Source organism: Strigops habroptila (assembly GCF_004027225.2).
Source record: "Strigops habroptila isolate Jane chromosome 13 unlocalized genomic scaffold, bStrHab1.2.pri S16, whole genome shotgun sequence".
NCBI classification, from domain to species: domain Eukaryota; kingdom Metazoa; phylum Chordata; class Aves; order Psittaciformes; family Psittacidae; genus Strigops; species Strigops habroptila.
The window spans coordinates 9,761,189-9,779,185 of NW_022651054.1; the positions used below are offsets into that span (position 1 = coordinate 9,761,189).

Here is a 17,997-nt window from a genome sequence, read left to right on the forward strand (position 1 = left end):
CGCGCTGCCTGACGTCACGGTGACGTCAAAGCCGCTCCCGGCTGTCAGCTGGAGTCGGGCGCGCTGACGAGGCAGCCGGTCTTAAAGGGGTCTCCGCGGCATCAGGGTGGACCCCACCGGCAGGAAGGTGAGTGCACGGCGGAGCCGGTGCTGCGGAGCGGGGCTCGCCGATCACCCCGCAGCCTCCCGCTCTCCTCCCCATGGAGCGCTGCGGGGCGGAGCGGCCGGGCACTGCCCCGCTCCCGGTTCTATGAGGTGAGCCGGGTCCTGCAGCCACTTGCTCTCCGGGCAGCCCCGGTGCCGACCCCATGGCTCAGCCGCCCGCGGTCCGGGGGTAGCGGGGTGGGATCTGCCCGGTCACCCCCAGACACACACCCCTCCCCCGCCCGCTCCCTGCGCGGCCCCTTTAAGGGCTCGGGGTGTAGGGGTGGGGGTTGCTCCCGCTGGGCAGCGCCGCATGGCGCGGCGGTGCTGCGTGGGAGTCACATGGGTGGGACGTAGCAGCAGCTTATTGGCTCTCCGCCCCTTGCCCACTGCAATCAGCTGTTACTGGGGTGAAGGGCAGGAAACGGCCTTAAAGGGGCACCGCACCGCCTCATTCTCCCCCTCACCCCCGATTCCCGGCCGGCTTGGCCCGACGGGTTTGGAGCGGGAGCGCCGTGGTTACCGGGCTGAGCCCCGGTTACCGGGCCCCGGTTGTCGGGTCGGACCATCCCTCCGTGTATGTGTCCCCCCCAACCCTTGGAGGGCGCGGTCCCTTTAAAGAAGTTGTCCAGTCATCGCTCGGCGCTGCCAAGTCATCGGGGTCAGCCGAGTTCCTTTGGCCCCGCCTCCCGCGCCTTCCGATTGGTGCGTGCGGAGAGCGCTCACTTCTGATTGGCTACCGACTTAGCAACTTCTCGCAACCTGGGCTGTGCCACCGGCTCCAGAGATGGAAGGGACGAAAAGGGCCGGGCTGGGGGGGGTGGCCCCTCGGCAGCGCCGCGCCCCCGGCAGGACCCCACTCCGCTGGGGAGGGGTCGGGCCCTTTAAGAGCCGCCATCCCCCCCCCCCGCCTTGAAAATGCCAACTCACAGCGCGCGGGGCACGCCGGGAGCGCCGCGCCGCACTACATCTCCCGGCATGCCCCGCGGCGGGGCGGGCGCGCCCGTTGCCTAGGCAACCGCCGGTTGGTCTGGGGGAGAACCCGGTGCTCCCCTTATGGGAGTGGGTGGGGGCAAAGCGCTGCCTTTGCTTTTCCATTGGTTGAGCTGCCGGCTGTGCTGCGTCGCTATTGGTGGGAGCGAACAGCAATCGCGGAGATGGGCGGGGCGACGCTGAGGAGGGGCGGTGATTGGTCAGGGGTGGGGCTGGTGGGTGGCTGCGTCATGACTCCGCCAGCTGATCCGAGACGGGAGCCGGCGGCGGCGGGAGGGAGGCGGCGGCACCGGGACCGGCACCGGGGTCGCGACGGGCTGGACCGGGCCCAGCGGGGCGCTGGGTCGGGCCGAGCCCCTCAGGTAGGTCCGGTCCGGTGTGAGCCGCGCTGGGACACGCGTTAAGGGCAGCCGAGCCCCGCACCGGAGGTCGGGGGTCCCTGTAGCCCCGCCGCGCCCCGTAGTCCCGCCGGGGAAGGTCACCTTTCCCCGGGGTAGGGCGGTGTAGCGGGGTCCGGCCCCGCTCGGTTTGGTTCAGCGAAACCCTCCTGGAGCGCCCCGGGCGCCGCCTGGCCCGGGCGGTTTCGCTGCCGGTAGCGGCGGAGCGAAGGGGGGTTGGGGTAAGGAGTGGGACCGGGGCGCGGTTCCCGGCCCCGGGGGTCCCGGTGGGGCGGGCGGGGCCGCGGCCGAGGCCGCCCCGCGACGGGCGGTGGCCGCCCCGGGGGTGACCTTCACTCCGGGACCGGGCTGGGCAGACTTTGACCCGCGGCCGCTCCCCTCCGTGGGCACGGACCGGAGCATCCCGGGCAGCCGAGGGGGCGGAGGGGTCGGTGGGGTGCTCGGGGGGGGGGGGAAGCGAAGGAACCGGGTTAACCGCGGTGGGGGGGGGGCAGCGGTCTCCGTTTGCGGCGGGGAGGGAGTTGGTTCTACCGAGAGGAGACACGTCGTGGGGGGGTGACCCGGTTAAACCGGGAGGGGGGCAATAAGTGGGAGCACAACGGGGGTTATTAACGGGGCGAGCTCCCACCGGGGCCATTCCCGGTGCCGGCGGGGTCTGTCGGTGCCGAGAAGGGCTGGGGGTGAGTGTTGTTACCGGTAGAACACCCCCCCGTTGCCGGCAGAGCCCCCGGTGCCGGCGGGGCCGGTGTCTGAGCGGCGGGTGCTGATTCACGGGCCGGCGGGGGTGGAGCAGGGCCGGGACCCGCTCGCTGGAATCCGGACCAGATGTACCCGGCACGCCAGGAATGCTCGGCATTCCCGCCAGGCCCCGCCGCCGCTGCTGCTGCGCCCCGGCCGCCGCCACCGGCCCCGCACCGCGAACCGCCCCACCGGGACCCGGCCTTACCCTGCCAAGGCCTGGGGCCAGCCGGGATGCTGAGTGCCTATGGGGGGGGGGATGCTGTGGGGCAGCGGCCGAACGGGGGGTCCCCCCCATCGGGGCCATCTGATCCCCTCCTATCGGGGCTGAACGCTGGGGGGTTCCCAGAACTCAATCCCCAGCAGCCAAAACGCTGGGAAAGGGATGTTTTTCCAGGTGGATTGGGAAGCAGCAGGGTCTCGCACCAGCCCGGGGGTTGAGTGTCTTTGTCCTCCATCAAAATGACATGGAATAAGGCTGCGCTTCCCAAAATTCCCCCACCGGGGGCTTGGCAGCAGCGGCCTGACAAAGTGTGTTCCCTGCCAGGCAGGGGCTGGCCCCCGGCCAGGTGGGATCATGCCAGCTCGGATGCCCGAGGTGAGCAGGCAGGGAATGCCATAACCCCTACCTGCGGTCCCCGCCGGAGCTCGTTGTCTTGCCTCCTATTTCCCGGCACAAACGGCCTTGATTTCCCTGCCTGGTTCAGTGCTGGAGCTCACATACCGCCTGCTTTGGGAGAGGGGAGGGATGGGAAGAGTCAAGGTCGAGGTTGGAGCTGCCTCTGGATCCCCTGCGACAGGCTGGGGGGGCATCCTGTGGGATCTCAGCTTGCTGGGAGGGAAGGATGAGGTGGTGGATGAGGGCTTGGCGCTGCGGTGGGGATGAGGAGCTCGGGGTGGCTGCTGTGGGTGATGTCTCTGTTCGGTGCGGTTCAATCCTAGCTCTGACCGTGTGTTCCCTCCTCAGGTGCTGTCCCACCGCCCCGCTCCTGGCTAACCAGCACCAGTTCTTCAGTGGCAAGCTTTATGTCCTTCTCTAGTAGCTAAAGCTGCCAGTTGAAGAACTGTTGAATGTAGCCACTCTCTTCTCATCACCGGGACCTTGGATGTTGGCCAGACCTGCGCCCTGAGCAACCGGGATGAGCCATTCCGCAGCGTCCTGTGCGTTTGAAGGCTGAGGATGAGTCTAACCGGGATGAAGGCGTCTCCTCGCAGCCTCCAGACAGAGCCTTGGCTGGAGGATTGCCAGCGGGGTGGCACTGAGCTGAGGGACACCTAGAGAAGACCAAAAGAGGCATTAAACTTTATGTTCTCCTCAACAGCTCAGGTTTTAGGGAGTTTGTTGCCTATGGGGTGTCTGGACCTGCTTGGCAGGAGGGTGGTGGGTGCTGGGGTGGGGGGCATAGTGCCAGAGCTTGGTCCCCGGCCCATGCTATGTCATGGTCCGTGGGTGGTGGGTTGGTTGTTGAGGTCCTTTTGGTTTGTCCGGAGCAGAAGAGGTGACCCAGGGCCGGGTGTAGCTCATAGGCCTGACCTGCCGCTGAGCTCCGGAGCAGGATTAATCCCGCCATGAGCTGGGCAGCGGGATGGAACCAGAGGAAAGGGCCAGCTCCACACCCACACTGCCCTGGTGCAGGCTGGGGCCACTGGGAGCTGGTGACTCAGGGCCGAGTCACACACAGCCTGTTCCAGGAACCATCGTTCTGCGAGGCCGGGCAGCCCTGTCTCCAAGTTCCAGGCAGCTCCAGGATTCCAGGTATTGGGAGAGGAGCCTCTCCATGGGCTCCTCCATGGTCCAGGCTCTGCTTCGCTGGTGGACAGAGCAGAAGGCTGCCCTGAACGGGACTTGGAAGCTGCTCTCCAGTGTTAGAGACCCCCCCCTGCCTTTCACTGTGCAAGAGGGGAGCTGTGTCCCTCTCCTGCAGCTCAGAGCAGGATGAATGTCTCTGTGGGGACCTCCTGGCAGGCTCTGCACCCCCGGAGATGCCTCTCCCACAGTGCTGCTGCCTTGGTGGATGGGAAGCAGCAGTGTCTGGGTGCTTCTGCTTGGGGCCTGCCAGGAAGAGCACAGCTTGTTCCTGCTCTGAGGGAGGGCAGGGTTGAACAGTGCTCTGCTGACATAAGTCTGCACAGTCTCAACTCCATGTCCCTGTTCAGGCTCCAGCTGCCCAAGGCAGGGCTCTTACCAAATTCTGGCACTCAGTGATGTGCAGAACGTGGCCTGGTGTCCGTTACGTGGTAGAAGTGGAGCAGATCTGTTATCCTGGGTTCTTTCCTTCTTATTTAAAGCAGCTCTGCTCGGAGTGCTTGCTGATGGCTACGAGAAGCCGGGATTCTTCAGGGTCATTGTCAACTGAACCCCTTTAAAGGACCATGGATGAGCACCTCCAGCTTGGGGCAGAGCCGGGCTCTTCCACCACAGCTGCCCTGCTGCAAGTCCATACAGAACAGTTGGCACTTGCTCAGTGCTCAACAAGTCCTGGAGTGCACCAAGGGGGCAAAAAGTCATGGGTTATGTGTGTGCTGGATGCTCGAGGGCAAGGAGGAGCAGCTCCCGTGCTGGATGTGAGGGGAGCTGTGTGCTCCAGCCACCAGCATCTCCGCTTTGCGTGCCTCAATGCAATGCTTAGGCTTGCTGCTTCCTCCCATCGTCATGGACTGACCTGTGCTGAAAACCAGCTCTTTCCCTGGTAAGATGTGGTTATTTCAGGGCAGAGCTGCCCTGAGCAGCAGCACTAAGCCCCAGGGGTCAGGAAATGTGAATTGCCCTATTTCAGGTCAGATTCAGACATGGGAAGGTGCAAGTCTGAACACTATAACACCAAACCAGCCCTGCAGAACCTCACCTGCTGAGCAGACAGGCTCGGGTTCCAGCTAGCCCACAGTTAATGTGAAAGCAGAGGGGTTTTAGGCTGACAAAATAAGAGTCCCTGTGGGAACTTGCCTGGCTCTTGGGGTTTACCCTCCTCCTGCAGAGCCTCATGTGACCGGTGAGTAAGTGCAGTGTTTCCTGTAGAAAGCACAGCCTTGCTCGCTGCTGCTGTGTAACTCCTTCCTCTAGCATCAGCTCCGTGTTCCTGCAGCATCTGGCCACCTCCTCGAAGCATCCAGCAGGCAGGGATGCAGCAGGAGAGGGGATGCTGAGTGTGGTTGGGGTTTCTCTGCCCCAGGCTGGCTGCTGCCGGGGTGGGAAGTGCTCGCTGCAGTAGCTAATGCAATATTGAAGGTGGCTGTAGCAATGCCAGCAGGTTGCTCTGTGCTCAGAGGTCAGATGCAGCTCTCTGCCCTTAGGAGTAGGGTGTTTCCTGTGGGTTCCTGCACACAGACTATTAGTTCCCCGTGGGGGAGCTGCTTGTCTCTGTCACTGCTCCCCTGGCTCTCAATTTCTGCTTTTGCAAAGTAGAAGGTCAGCGTGACCAATGTGCTGAATGAAAGCTCCATGCCAACAGCAGCAAGAGGAGCAGGGTGGGCTGGTGGATCTGGGAATGTGGGGCTGCTTCTGTCTGCTCAGACCCTCAGCTGAGCTCCAGGATGGGGCCATCCTCCTCTTACCCAGCCGAGCAAATCACTGTCTAGAAGTGAGGGTCACGCACTGCTTTACAGCCAGGGGCTGTCTGCAAACACAACGTGCAGGGTCCAGCTTTGCTCATGGTTTTATTTCTCCTGTGCCAGGACAGGAGGATGTGGAGCTGTTAACACTTGGTTGACTCCACGCCCCTCACAGCAGGGCATGGACCGAGCTTAGGTTTCTGCCAGTGAGGGTATGTTGTCGATGTCGCAGGCCCTGTAAACGAGAGGTGCATTGGGGATTTGCAGTAACTCGTTTTGACTCCATGTCTCTATGTGGGCTCTGCTGGCAGGGGGAATGCAGTGTGGAGCTGCTGCCCACAGCTCGGCCAGGCTGTCACTTACTCTGCTTCTTCTTTAGAGATTTGCTTCCCTGAGTATAAAGCTTCCGCAATCAGAGCCACCATGGGGTCACAGCTCAGGCTGGCAGCTGCAGTCACGACACCGTCCCTGAAAGGGAAAGCAGAAGAATGTGGATCTCTCCAGCGCGCATAACTTGGCACAGCAGCATCCCCGTGGCACCCTGGCCGGGGACCAGCTGTGCTTTGGAGGCTCAGGGCAGGGTGGTGGTGCTGCAGGGTGCATGGGGACTCGTGGCACATCGCCTGGTGCTGCTGGGAGCTGGGCACCGTGCCTGGGAGCAGCGGGGCAGAGGGAGAGGAGATGTGTCCCAGGCTCCCTGCCCAGCCGGTGTCTCCATTGACGCTCGTCCTCTTCTCTTTCCCTGCTTTGGTTTGCTCTGACACCATCTCGCTGCTGGTGCAATGGCTGGCAGTTGGCTGCGGTGTGTAGCCATGGGAGGTGATGTGGAGCCGCTGCTGTAAGGGAGGGGACTGTGCCCTGTTCCTAACGCACAGACTGGCCATGGATTCACTCACCTGATGTAAAAGATGAGGAACTTCTGTTGCTCCAGGCTGCCCTTCACAACAGTGTCTGTGTATCCCGTCCCACAGCCTGCAAGAGAGAGCCCTGGTGCAGCAGCTGCCACCATCCCACCTCAGTGCCATCACAGGCAGGGACAAGAGGGGATAGCGACTGGGGTCTGGGCTGGGAGTAGGCATGAAGACCCTGGACAAGCAGAACTGACCCAGAGGTGCAAGACTGGCATGACCCCGAGCCTCTCCTTGGCTTGGAGAGGGAAGGTCTCCTGCTTTCGTGGCCTCTAAGCCAGTGATGTTCAGCAAAGAACCAGAGCTCGGAAGCAGGGATTGCAAACTCACCATGGCAGCCAGTCCAGAACTGGAGCTGCTTCAGGGGAGCTCTGTGTGTGTCTATAAGCCCCAGCCCCAGCTGGTGGATGAGCAGATGGGCCAGGAAGCAGCTCGGCTGTTCTCATCTCTTTACCCCCTACCTGCGTAGCGGATGCTCTTCCCAAACATCGTGGTCCAGAAGAAGGGAACGGTGTGCAACTCCTTCTCTTTCTTCAGCATGTTTAGGGCAGCAGTGTGACCTGTGATGAATCAGCAGAGGAAACAGGTATCTTGTAGGTCCTCAAAGTGTCCTCTTCCTCTTGTTATCCTGCTGTCCTTTCTGCCCCGTTCCCTTCATGCCCGTCCCTGAGGATGGGAGCTGGAAAGCGAGGTGGATGTGCTGTCTTACCGTGGACCTCAGCCACTTGTTGGTGATGGATGCTGCACTGTTCCCCATTGAGCAGCGCTACAGGGAAGGAGACCACATCCCCAGCAGCAAAGACGTTTGGGATGTTGGTTTGCATGTGCTAATGGGACAAAAAGCAGTTAGTGTAATGGTGAGAGGGGAGGGATGAGGTGTGGACCAGGAGTCCTCAGCTGGAACTCACCAGATCCACCAGGATGGCACCGCTGGCATCTCTGGCGATGGAGGTGCCCTTCAGGAATGCTGAGTTGGGGAACGTCCCTGCAAGGAGAGGAGCAAGGACAAGAGCAGCAAAGCTCCACAAAGGCAGGGAGGAACCTTGGCCTCAGCACGTGCCCGTGCAGCCTGCTTGAAGCAGAGCAGTGACCTATGGAGCTCAGCAAGCGTGCCAAAGTCATTCCTTTCCTCCTGCCAGTGTTTGCTCATGGGCTGCTGGCTTTCCCCGTGTGTTTGGGGCCAAGAGGAAGGGCTGGATGATAACAGAGTGGGAAAGAGACTGCAGGGAATGGTGTCTTGGGAATGAGCTGTGATGCTCTGGGCTCACTGGCTGTTCCCCCCATTCCTAAAGCTGCCTCCCTCTCCCAATTGGGGTCTCTTACCTATTCCCGCCACTACCACATCTGCAGGTAGTTTCTCTCCACTGGCAAGAACAGCCTGTGTGACCTAGGGAGGAAGCAAGAACCATTAACAAAGGGTTAAAAGCTCTGTCCTAATTCTCACAGCCTCCCTGCTGCCTCATTCTTTGCTGTCTCTTTTTCTTCCCCAGGTTCAGATCACCTTGTCCAACTAATGTGTGCTGAGAGAAAAATCATACTGTTGTCCCTGAGATACGAACACAAACTGGTGCCCTTTGAGCCCAGAATTGTGCTCAGTGAAAAGAAATGTGAGGGTGTAGATGCGGGAGATGAAACCCAGATGTAGGCACTGAGTTAATCCTCAGTTTGGGTTCTTTCCTCCTAAAATCAGCAGTTCGGGGATGACAGTGGCAGAACTGACCTTTCCATCCTTTCCTTTCAGCTCACGGAGTTCTGCTTTCATGTGAAACTTCACCCCTTTATTTTGCAGCATCTGAAAAGGATGGTTCCAGTATTCACTAGGAAATTCCAGGCTGGACTGCTGTAAAAACAGCCGTACCCAGCCAAAAGCCAGGCAGGCAGCTCAGAGAGGTTTAATGTGTGTCCCTGGCTGTGCAGGGGGCCTGGAAGCCTGGCTTTGCTCTGTTGTCTGGGTCAGGACTGGTGCATGCGGTGGGTCTGGGATGAAGAAGGGCTTGAGGATGTAGAGGAGCATGATGTGTGCATGAGGGAGGTTGGGAGCAGCACAGAGGCTCCGCTGCCGGGGCTGTTGTGGATCACAGGGTGCTTGGATAGTGTGTGTTCCCCATCCTGGAAATGGGCACTAGGTTTTCCTAACCTTCATGGTGACTCCTCCAACCTGAGGACCCAGCGCCTTCTGGTAAGGGAACTCCTGTCTTTCCACCACTGAGATGGCACCAGCCTTGTCTGAGAGGAAGGCAGCTATCTCCATTCCTGCAAGGGAAAGGCATGCCCATGGTAAGCCTGCTGCAAGCAGAGACCTGCACCCTCCTTCTTGGAAATCTTTTCTTCTTCCAGGTGAGGAGAACAAATCTGATGCATTGCCAATGCTTAACTGCTCCTCTATGCATTTCTGAGGTGTTTCGCTCTCCCTCTGTGCTTTGTTCTTATTGCTGTGGACCTGGATATTAGTGCAAAGACCAGCTCTTGGTTGTGTGCAAGGTAGCTCCTTTTCTGTGCTTTACTCCTCACTTTCCCAATGTTTCTGGGGAATCCAGCTCCTCTGAAGCACCTTTTCCTAAGGCACGTTTCTCTCTGTCCATGTCCAGGAACTGTTTAGAGCTCTCAAAGTTTCTGGCTATCAGAGGAAAGAATGAGTGTGTGCTGTGTAACACATACCCCCACCAGCTATAGGGCTCTGGGGACGAACCCAGCCAGGTAGTGAATGATCATCCCTTCCCCAAGAGCTTCCAGTTAATGTGCAACACAAGTGGGGTTCAAGGCTATCGCTGATGACTTGATACCCGCTGCAGCCTGGTACCTATGAATGAAGCTCCAATGATCACCAGATTCTTCCCAGTTGCCAGCTCTAAGATCTTGCTGGAGTCTTCTGGGGTTTGGAGCACACATACGTTCTGCAGGTCTGCACCTGGGACGTTGAGGAAGCTGGAGCTGAAAGAGAGAATCCAGATACATCTCCTCATGGGAAATGAAACAAAGAGCGAGGGGAGAGCACAAACCCATGCAATCTCTTAGTTGTATCACCCCATGCTGTCCTTTCATCTCCTACCGCCTCTTCCCTACACGCCTCTAGAAGTTCTTCACACCCCATTGTTGACCCATTTTGTCCTGTCAACAGTGTTGTGTGCAGCAAATGCTCTGTGCACTCACTGGCAGCCTGTTGCAATGAGCAGCTGATTGTACTTCTGGGAGGACCCATCCATGAATCGGACCTTCTGCTTCTGGAAGTCCACCGACACTGCCTGCAGGAGAAAGGAGGCAAAGACCTGACAGGTAACTCTGGTCCACTGGTGTCCTGCCACATCAACCCATTCTGCTTGCCCTATATCTGGACACTTGGGTGAGATGAGGGATGCTGGGGTCCTCTCTGTCACTTCCTACAGGTCTTAGGCTTTAGGAGCACTAAGTATGACAGCACCAAAATCTAGTTCATGTTAGGGGTATGTGGAAGGCAAGTTTCAAGGGTCACCCTCTTCATCTTGGAAGGGCACATCTGCCCATGGGTAGCATAGGTCAGTGTTACACCCAAGGCATGCACACCGTCCCTAGCACTGGCCTTGGAATGCTGTCCCAAAAGATGCAGGTGTGTGCATCCCCTCCCCATGGCAAGAACACAATCACTTGTTGAGGTCTGAGCTCAGCTGCTCTTGTACCTCTTTCTCTGCCCAGAGCTCTATGCCGTGAGCATCGAGGAATTCAGGTGTCCTCATGTAGATGTCCTCAGCTTTCAAGTTCATTTCCTGGAGACAAAGCAGAAATAGAGACAGCAATACTGTTGCAGTGTTTACTGGGAAGTGAGTTTGCACAAGAGGTACATCTTGTGTTAGTAAATCACAGCTCCTCACACTGCCCCATCCCCATCTTCTTATTGTGCCCCCTCAGAAAAACCCATGTTTTCATGGGGAGAACTCAGTGAAAGGAGATAAAACCATCAGCTTATGGTGGATTCTGATTTTCTGGGAGGAAGAAGCTGGAAATCATACCCCTTTACCTTGTGGGTGCCTCAGCACTCCCTGGCCAGAATGGCTTACTCAATTGCTCAGCCTTGTCCTGAGTGTGAGCCGTGTCCCTAGTTCTGATGTGGTACCAGGTACTCATGCCCTTCACATACAAACCTTGGTCAGTTTGGACTTGTCATATGGAACATGTTTCTCTTTGGTGGCCATGATGTTCCTGCCAGTGAAACCCTCTTGGCGAAGTGTCTCTGCACATACCAGGGCAGCCACACCTATAGGAGATGCTCACTTACACTCACCTCAGCCCTCTTACACTATGGAGTAGGAGGAAGAAGGTGAGTGCTGCCTGGAGAAGAGAGTGGCAGCTCACAGTGTATGTGGTGACCACTTCACTGACCTCCTCCCAACAGCAGCACCGTGGCCCGGCTGAGAGGGCATCGCTTGCTTGTGTCCTTCACCCTCAGGCTGCTTTCAAGATCCTGGGAGCAAATGAGGAATGCTGAAATCGTACCTACCGCAAGGTGCTGCTTGTGCCTCGTGACAGCGGGTAAGGTTCATACCTTCTTCTTTGCTGTTATGAACACCTTTCCATCTTCTACTGTTACCTGAAGGGGTGAAAGGAGAGTGCATTTCAGTGCTGCAATCATGAGAGCTTTCCTGGGAGGTTCTGGTGCAATGGACCACTTCGATACACCAAGAGTGACTCGTAGGGATCTTGGATGTCAAATGATGCTGAGCTTCATGAGCTTTTCTCCTCCTTCCAAGAACACTCAGGAAGATGTGTAATTCCTTTTCCCTTTGCAAAAGAGCTGTGCTGTGAGGGATACCGGGATGTATGGCATCACCTTTGATTGAAAGGAGCTTTAGGACTGGAGCTTACATGATCCCAAGAAGCCATCCCATGTGTTGTAGTGCTATGTGACCTGGACCACAGAGCTGTGGCCAGGGCAGGGTGCTTTCAATTGGTGTGAGGGACATGGAGCTTGTGAGAGCGAATACATGTGAATGGTACGGAGGACATCAGTGACATGGGTTAGTGGTGGAGTTGGCAATCCTGGGGTAAAGGTTGGACTTGATGATCATAAAGGCCTTTTCCAACCTGCTTAATTCTATGGGAGTAAGAGACAAGAAGTCACCTTAAAGCAGGACAGGCAGTCCAGAGACGGGTACTCCTCAATGTCTCCAGTTTTGATGTTAAAGCAGGCACCATGCCAGGGGCAGCGCAGCCTCTCCCCTCTGAAGACTCCTGCAATAGCAAAGGTGGTGAGAGCTCCCTGACACAGCCCCTGTCACAGCTTCTCCCCTCTGGGAGAGCCAGGGCTACCTTTGCTGAGCGGGGCACCATAGTGGGGGCACTTGCTGCTGAGGGCACTGAACTCCTTCTTGTTCCTCACCAGCAGCACCGGGTAGCCGGCCACCATCACCTCACAGAGCCTGAGGGACCAGAGGAGAGGTGGGAGCCGATGATCTTGGCCCCTTATAACCAACATGCTGCTCCATTGACCAACAACATGGTATCTGCCTCATGGCTGCAGAGCCCTCTTAGCAGCAGAGGCCTCCATGCTGTCACATACTCACTCTCCATCCCCAACATCAGCCTCCTTGCAGACCTCGGCGGTGATGGTGTCATTGCTGTCCATGCTGGTGGCTGCGAGCGAGCAGAGGGAAGGTTTGGCTGCCATGGGTGCTGTTGCCTCTTGGTAGATAGTGCTCCCCAGGGAACCCTTGTGCCATCACTGCAAAATCCCACCACACAATGCAGGGCCACCACTGCCCCAGCTGTGAGCAGGTCAGTGGTGTGCTCAAGGAGTCCCAAACTCCTGGTGCAGCAGGAAAAACCCTTAATCTGGTGGGAAACACCTACTCCCCCCCTTTCTAATGTGTCCAAACCTAAAGCCTATTCCTCTGCCCTTTTCTCCTCCACCTTCTTGCTTTCAGTCCCATGTCCCATTAAACTCAACTGCAGCGAGTGAGCAGATGTGATTAATGACTGTTGTACATAAACACAATCATTTATGGCGAGGTGCTGCTGCCATACACCGTGGCTCCCCCAAATTGGGGTCTGAAGAGCTGCTTCAGCCTCTCCGAAACCTTTCCAGTGTTAGTGCAGAGGTGTTAGTCATGCTAATTGCCATGAAAGCAGTAATCCCTGCCCAAAATGCCTTCTGCATGAGAAAAGAGCCAAAAGCCTTGGTCCTTAGCACTGCCCCTGCCTTAGCAATCAGCTGAGAGGCTGGTTAGAAATCTACCTCTGTGTTTTGGAGGAAAAAGGCAAGATATAGAGCAAAGGAAGGGTGCTGGAGGCAGGTTTCGGTGCGGGGTGGTGACTTGTGCCTGCAAATTCCCACTGTGCCACTGCCCATTCTCTCGTCCCTTAGGAGAAGCATCGTCTTGTACTCACCCAGTCCAACTATGGGGGCTCAGGCACCCACTTCCAGTGTCAGAAAGTCACCAGTGCTGCTGTCTGTGAGTGTTTCCTCCACCCAAGTGCCACCCTTGTGCCTTGCAGTAACAACAGTGCCAGCCCACGGCTGGGTGATGCTCTCCCTGCGTTGCACAACGTCCCCATCCATCAGGAGACACATCCCCTGGAAGCAGATGCCTGCCAGTGAGTCTTACCTGATTTCTGCAACTGGTCTGCACCTAATAAGCTGTATTTTGCTTGGGTACAGGATTGCAAAAGCATTGAGGGCATGGAGGAATGATGTAGAGACCGGGTGCGTCATATGCAGTGGGAACAGAAGCTTGAGTGGATGCAGTGGTACCCCACTGTGGCTTTTATCACCCCTTTTCTTGGTGTAAAGTGCTCTAGCTCAGTGCAAGGTATTTTTGCAGCACTTTGGAATGATATTACTACTTTTTATACCTTTCAATAACATTTAAAATTGTTTCATTTGATCTTTTGGTAAGATCTCCATTGATTTTTAAGGAACACAAAGTGTTCAGCACCTCTGTATGTGCTTTACATCCCAGCGCTGCTTCTGGTTCAGTCCACTGATGTCCAGGCACCGTCGCCTGGTCCTTGAAGGATGACACAGAGCAGCGTGCTTCTTGCTGTGCTATTTTTGCAACAGAGTGGGAGTTGCAAGAGGCTGGGAGTAATGCCTACGCTGTTTGTGTCTACTCTAGTTCTTATCTCTGTTTCACAGTCGATATGTTTTGCAACCTTAAAATATACCTCAAAATTGGGGAGAGGGGGAAGTTATTACCAGTGCACTTCTATCATCTCCATTGCAGAACCAGAGCTTCACAGGGACTGGCTTTTTGCCATGCAGCATGTTCAGACATTGAGCATGGGGGGGTGATAAAGATCCTTTGGTGGGCATGGCCCGGAGAAGAGGGATGCACGGGGGTGCTCTGGAAGTGAAAGCGGGCTGATTTATGTACTATTGGACCCACCAAGCTGAGCACACTTTCAGTGCCGGGGACCTGCTGTGCAAGGAGCGATCTTAGCCCAAAGGCAATGCACACCCATGATGGATGCAGGTGCGGGGTGTTTTCTCACAGCAGCTTTTGGGCTCTGCCTTCCTGGCCGGGAGCCTGAATGTGAAGCAATTTGGCTGCCGAACATCCCTGTTTAAACTGCCTGTAATTATTCCCCAGGAGCACGTTCCCACATGGAGAAGCAGCAGCCCTCGTGGAGGCATTCTCTGACTCAGCAGAAATGGCTGGAAAACGCTGTTTGCTGAAGGATGAAAGCTGCAGTGCACTGGAAAAGTGGCAGGTACAAAGGTGTGCGGCTGCGGGAGGCTTTGTGATAAGCCAGGCTGAGCTTGGTCCTGTGCAGTGACATTCACACTGTGGGGCTGAGACACTAATCCAGCTGCCAAGCATCTGGGGAAGGGCTTTTATAAACACAAAGGGATAAAGGCAAAACAAAATGCCCATCTCTGATGGGGACAAAGATGATGGTAAAGGATTAAAAGTTGAAAAAGGCATTGGATGGAAGAGGGAAGGTTTGGGTTAGCTGCAAGGATGTGGTATTACTGCGTATTACACACAGTATGTCCTCGAGGGATTCAGCAGTGGGATGGTGCTGGAGGCAGATATTTGGGAGGATGCTTTGTAAGCATCTTTTACAGGTAGATACTCAGGGTGGTTCAGACCTTTGCTTGTAACACACAGCAGGATTAACCACAGGAAGGGAGTGTAAAGGAGCGGTGCCCTCAAACACAAAGAAAGCCCAGGTGGACATCAGAAAGCTCTGACCAGACCCACTGCTTGCTTTGGTGCCGACTTACACGAGCAGCTGAGCTGACCTTTTACTTTATGAGATACATTCACTTCTGTGTGTGTCCAGTGTTGTCAGCACAACACAAAATGCAAGTTCAGAGGCAAAGATCTAAGGGGGATTGCTCTCCTCCCTTCAAATCCCTACTGCCATCACATTTGTTCATGCTATAATGCAGCCGTGGCTCTGTGGATGCATCCTTGTCCCACCTTTGCCCCCATCTTGCTCAGGTCAGGGTCTTTCCCTGCTGATTTTAACCCAGCATTACCCACCGAGTCAGATGTTATGGAAGGCTGCTCAGGCACAGGAAGAGGAAGCGAGGTGAAAACTGCAGCAGAGCTAAAATGATTAATGGGACACTGCTCTCAGAACAGCCTGGTGTGTGATATTAATAACAAGAGAATTCAGGGGGGAACCTAACCAGTTCCAAGTTGCAGAGTTGACAGCAGCAGCAGATGCAGTTAGGAAGCTCCTGTGCTTATATTCATGATGCAGGAGGAATTGAGTGGGTTCAACGACGTGTGATGCTGCACGGAGTGGGTGCAGGGGCTGAGATGTGCTTCCACCTTGCAGGACTCATTCTGAAACTGAATTGCAAAAAAAAACAACCCATGCAGTCATAAATACATCATGATGTAACCAGAAAGTACATAGATATCCTGCAGAGGGGCTTTGGACAAGGGCCTGCAGGGACAGGACAAGGGGAATGGCTTTAACCTGCCAGAGGGGAGACTGAGATGAGCTCTGAGGCAGAAGCTCTTCCCTGTGAGGGTGCTGAGGCGCTGGCACAGGGTGCCCAGAGAAGCTGTGGCTGCTCCATCCCTGGCAGTGTTCAAGGCCAGGTTGGACACAGGGGCTTGGAGCAACCCATCCAAGCTCCAAACTACTTAAGCTTGAGAATGGTGAACTCAACAGGGGGGGGGGAAAATGTTTATTTCACAAATAGGAGAAATATAAGGAACTGCTCATGCTGCTGTGATTGGAGGGGTTTTGCTGGTCAATGTCTGTCAATGGAAGTGATTTTTATCCCATGGCATATCTGTGCAACTGGAATGAGAAGGAGAGAGCACATCCTTTGCATCATGGCAGCTGGTCCAGCCCAAGCCCTTGAGATACAGCTGACCTGCATCATCCTTGGAGACACACTGTCGTCAGAGGTTTGTGTTGTCAGCCTTTCTCGTGTGACTGCAGTGAGTATACCCCCAATTCCACCTGGAGAATATCCAGCTCCCACATCAGGAAGGTGTTTCTGGCTGGAAAAGGTGAATGCTGGAGTTTGCATTGATTTGAGCTCCCTTCACAGCTACCTCTGCAGTGCCTGGGCATGCTTTGCCATACACGGCGTGCGTTCTGCACAGTAGATCCTTTCATAAGTGGGGAGTTAGAGACTTTCTGAATGAAAATGTGGATATATAAAGAATTCCTGTATCATCTGACTTCCTGTGGCCCCGCAGATAGAGCGGTGACACACTTTAGAGCGGGATGGAGATGGCAGCTATTTCAAGCTGCTTGATTTGTTTGGAGGCTCCTCACATTATTTGAGGTGTGAGCCAGGCCTGGCATTAGATGAGCAGATGGGTTTTATGACTCCTGGGCTGGAGAGAGGCAGATGAAAGGAGCAAGGCTTTCCAAAAACAGGAGCATGACTTTTGCCAGAAGGACTATGCTGGGTCAGAAGCTTCCACATCTCTTGGCTATTGGAAGCACTGGGAGGTATTTGGGAGCAGGGTGGGCACCCAAACCTTCATCTAGGAGTAGTGGGGAGCATCTAGGGGAGGACACAGTTTATCTGGCACAGTTCCTATGGGGATTATCAGTAAACTGCCAGCTCTTTATTGTGGAAAATGGGTTTTCTCTCTCCAATGTGCCAAAGAGAGACTCCAGTCTGTGAAAGGGATCAAAAATCCACTGTCCAGCTATGGAAGAAACTGCTGTACCCTCGATTTACACCCTGGTTGCTGTTGTAAACCCCTGCTATGGGATTAGCTGTGGTCCCTATGGTGTTACGGGATGGACCTAGCACTGGTTTCGGGAAGGAATCCCCTTCCCTGCTGGAAGCAGGCACCAGCAGCGACCCGCCACCAGCCTCCCTGCAGAGAATGAGGCTGTTTGGGAACTGCTGGAAAACAACTGGAAATCTGGGTGAAAAAGGCAGTATCTCCAAATAAGGTGTGAAGGAAGAGTCCCATCCGCTCTGCCCAGCGCTCCAGCGAGCATGCAGGGACCTCTTGTGGCAGCTGAACCCGAGAGCATCCTTGTCCCTGCTCTTCCATACGGCTGCTTTTGGGACAAGCCCGGCCCTCGAGCCTGGGGCATGTGGGTCAGGATTTGTTGGCTCATATTTGGCTTGATCTGGTGTCAAGGGACCTGTTTGTAACCGGGTTTGGAATCCTCCAGCTCCAAAACTGTCTCCAGTTAACGCTGTTGCTGCAGAGGAAGACAAGGAGAAAAGGCTGGAAATGGGGATTGTAAGACACCACTGGTAAAATTAAGTAAAATCTGGGCTAAAATGATCCAAAAAGTAGTATTTGTGTTGCTGTTACTAATGCTCTAGCAGTGGGATCAAAGCCCCTGAACCAGAAGCTCAATTAATCATGGCTGAGATTCCTCCCATGTGGAAGTGATAGGCAAAAACTCTCCAACATTTTAACTATTCCTGTCCGTTGGCCAAATAATAGAAGAATAACACCACAAATGGAGGAGGCCCTGGGACAATGGGGCTGAGCTTGCAGGCATTCCATGGTCTGGGATGTTACCTGCAGGCAGGGTTGTCCGCACGGAAAGGGGCAGTTGGGATTTCTGAGGTTAAACCCTTACTGATGACTTCCCATTAGGAAATCAGCTCTCTGCAGTTTTAAACTGCAATTAATCGTTAAATGACTCCTCGGTGCCCTGTCTCCAAGCCATGTCTCCATTTCCTCAGCATATCTTAGGCTAAACACAAATGTCTTTGCGTTTGGCCTTCTCACTAACAGCTTAGCCTATGTGATCCTTCAAGTCCTAATACATGAGCTTACGTATAATCCCCCCGAGCAATCAGGTCTGCTGATCATTTCAGGAACCATCTCCTGCCACTTAAC

At 55.6% G+C, this 17,997-nt stretch overlaps 1 protein-coding gene and 1 long non-coding RNA gene across 3 annotated transcripts; one reads left to right on the plus strand and one right to left on the minus strand.

Annotated features, from left to right (window-relative positions):
* The first annotated feature begins 6 nt into the window (after positions 1-6).
* LOC115601881 lies at positions 7-3,594 on the plus strand. 2 transcript variants are annotated; one of them, XR_003989536.1, is made up of 2 exons: positions 7-127; positions 3,241-3,594. It is a non-coding gene; the product is annotated as an uncharacterized LOC115601881 (long non-coding RNA). The 2 variants fall into 2 exon arrangements; XR_003989535.1 differs by lacking the exon at positions 7-127 and adding an exon at positions 1,393-1,499.
* A 2,323-nt stretch (positions 3,595-5,917) lies between these two features.
* Positions 5,918-12,107, minus strand: LOC115601880 (apoptosis-inducing factor 3-like). Its single transcript, XM_030472370.1, has 17 exons — positions 12,011-12,107; positions 11,823-11,932; positions 11,247-11,291; positions 11,084-11,165; positions 10,846-10,958; positions 10,384-10,470; positions 9,881-9,972; positions 9,531-9,661; positions 8,868-8,983; positions 8,451-8,522; positions 8,054-8,117; positions 7,639-7,715; positions 7,440-7,557; positions 7,192-7,290; positions 6,719-6,794; positions 6,186-6,290; positions 5,918-6,057 (listed from the first exon to the last, which is right to left on the minus strand). The coding sequence occupies exons 1-17, from the start codon at positions 12,105-12,107 to the stop codon at positions 6,015-6,017; spliced, it is 1,527 nt and encodes a 508-aa protein (XP_030328230.1). The 3' UTR covers positions 5,918-6,014.
* Between the last annotated feature and the right edge of the window lie 5,890 nt (positions 12,108-17,997).

Bases quoted from the DNA above. Each gene is read 5' to 3' on its own strand.
- LOC115601880 (XM_030472370.1), bottom strand. From the start codon at position 12,107: ATGGTGGCCGGCTACCCGGTGCTGCTGGTGAGGAACAAGAAGGAGTTC. The intron at 11,166-11,246 runs GTATGAACCTTA...ATTTGCTCCCAG, and splicing joins TCATAACAGCAAAGAAGAAG to GATCTTGAAAGCAGCCTGAG. The intron at 7,291-7,439 runs GTAAGACAGCAC...GATTCATCACAG, and splicing joins ACAAGTGGCTGAGGTCCACG to GTCACACTGCTGCCCTAAAC.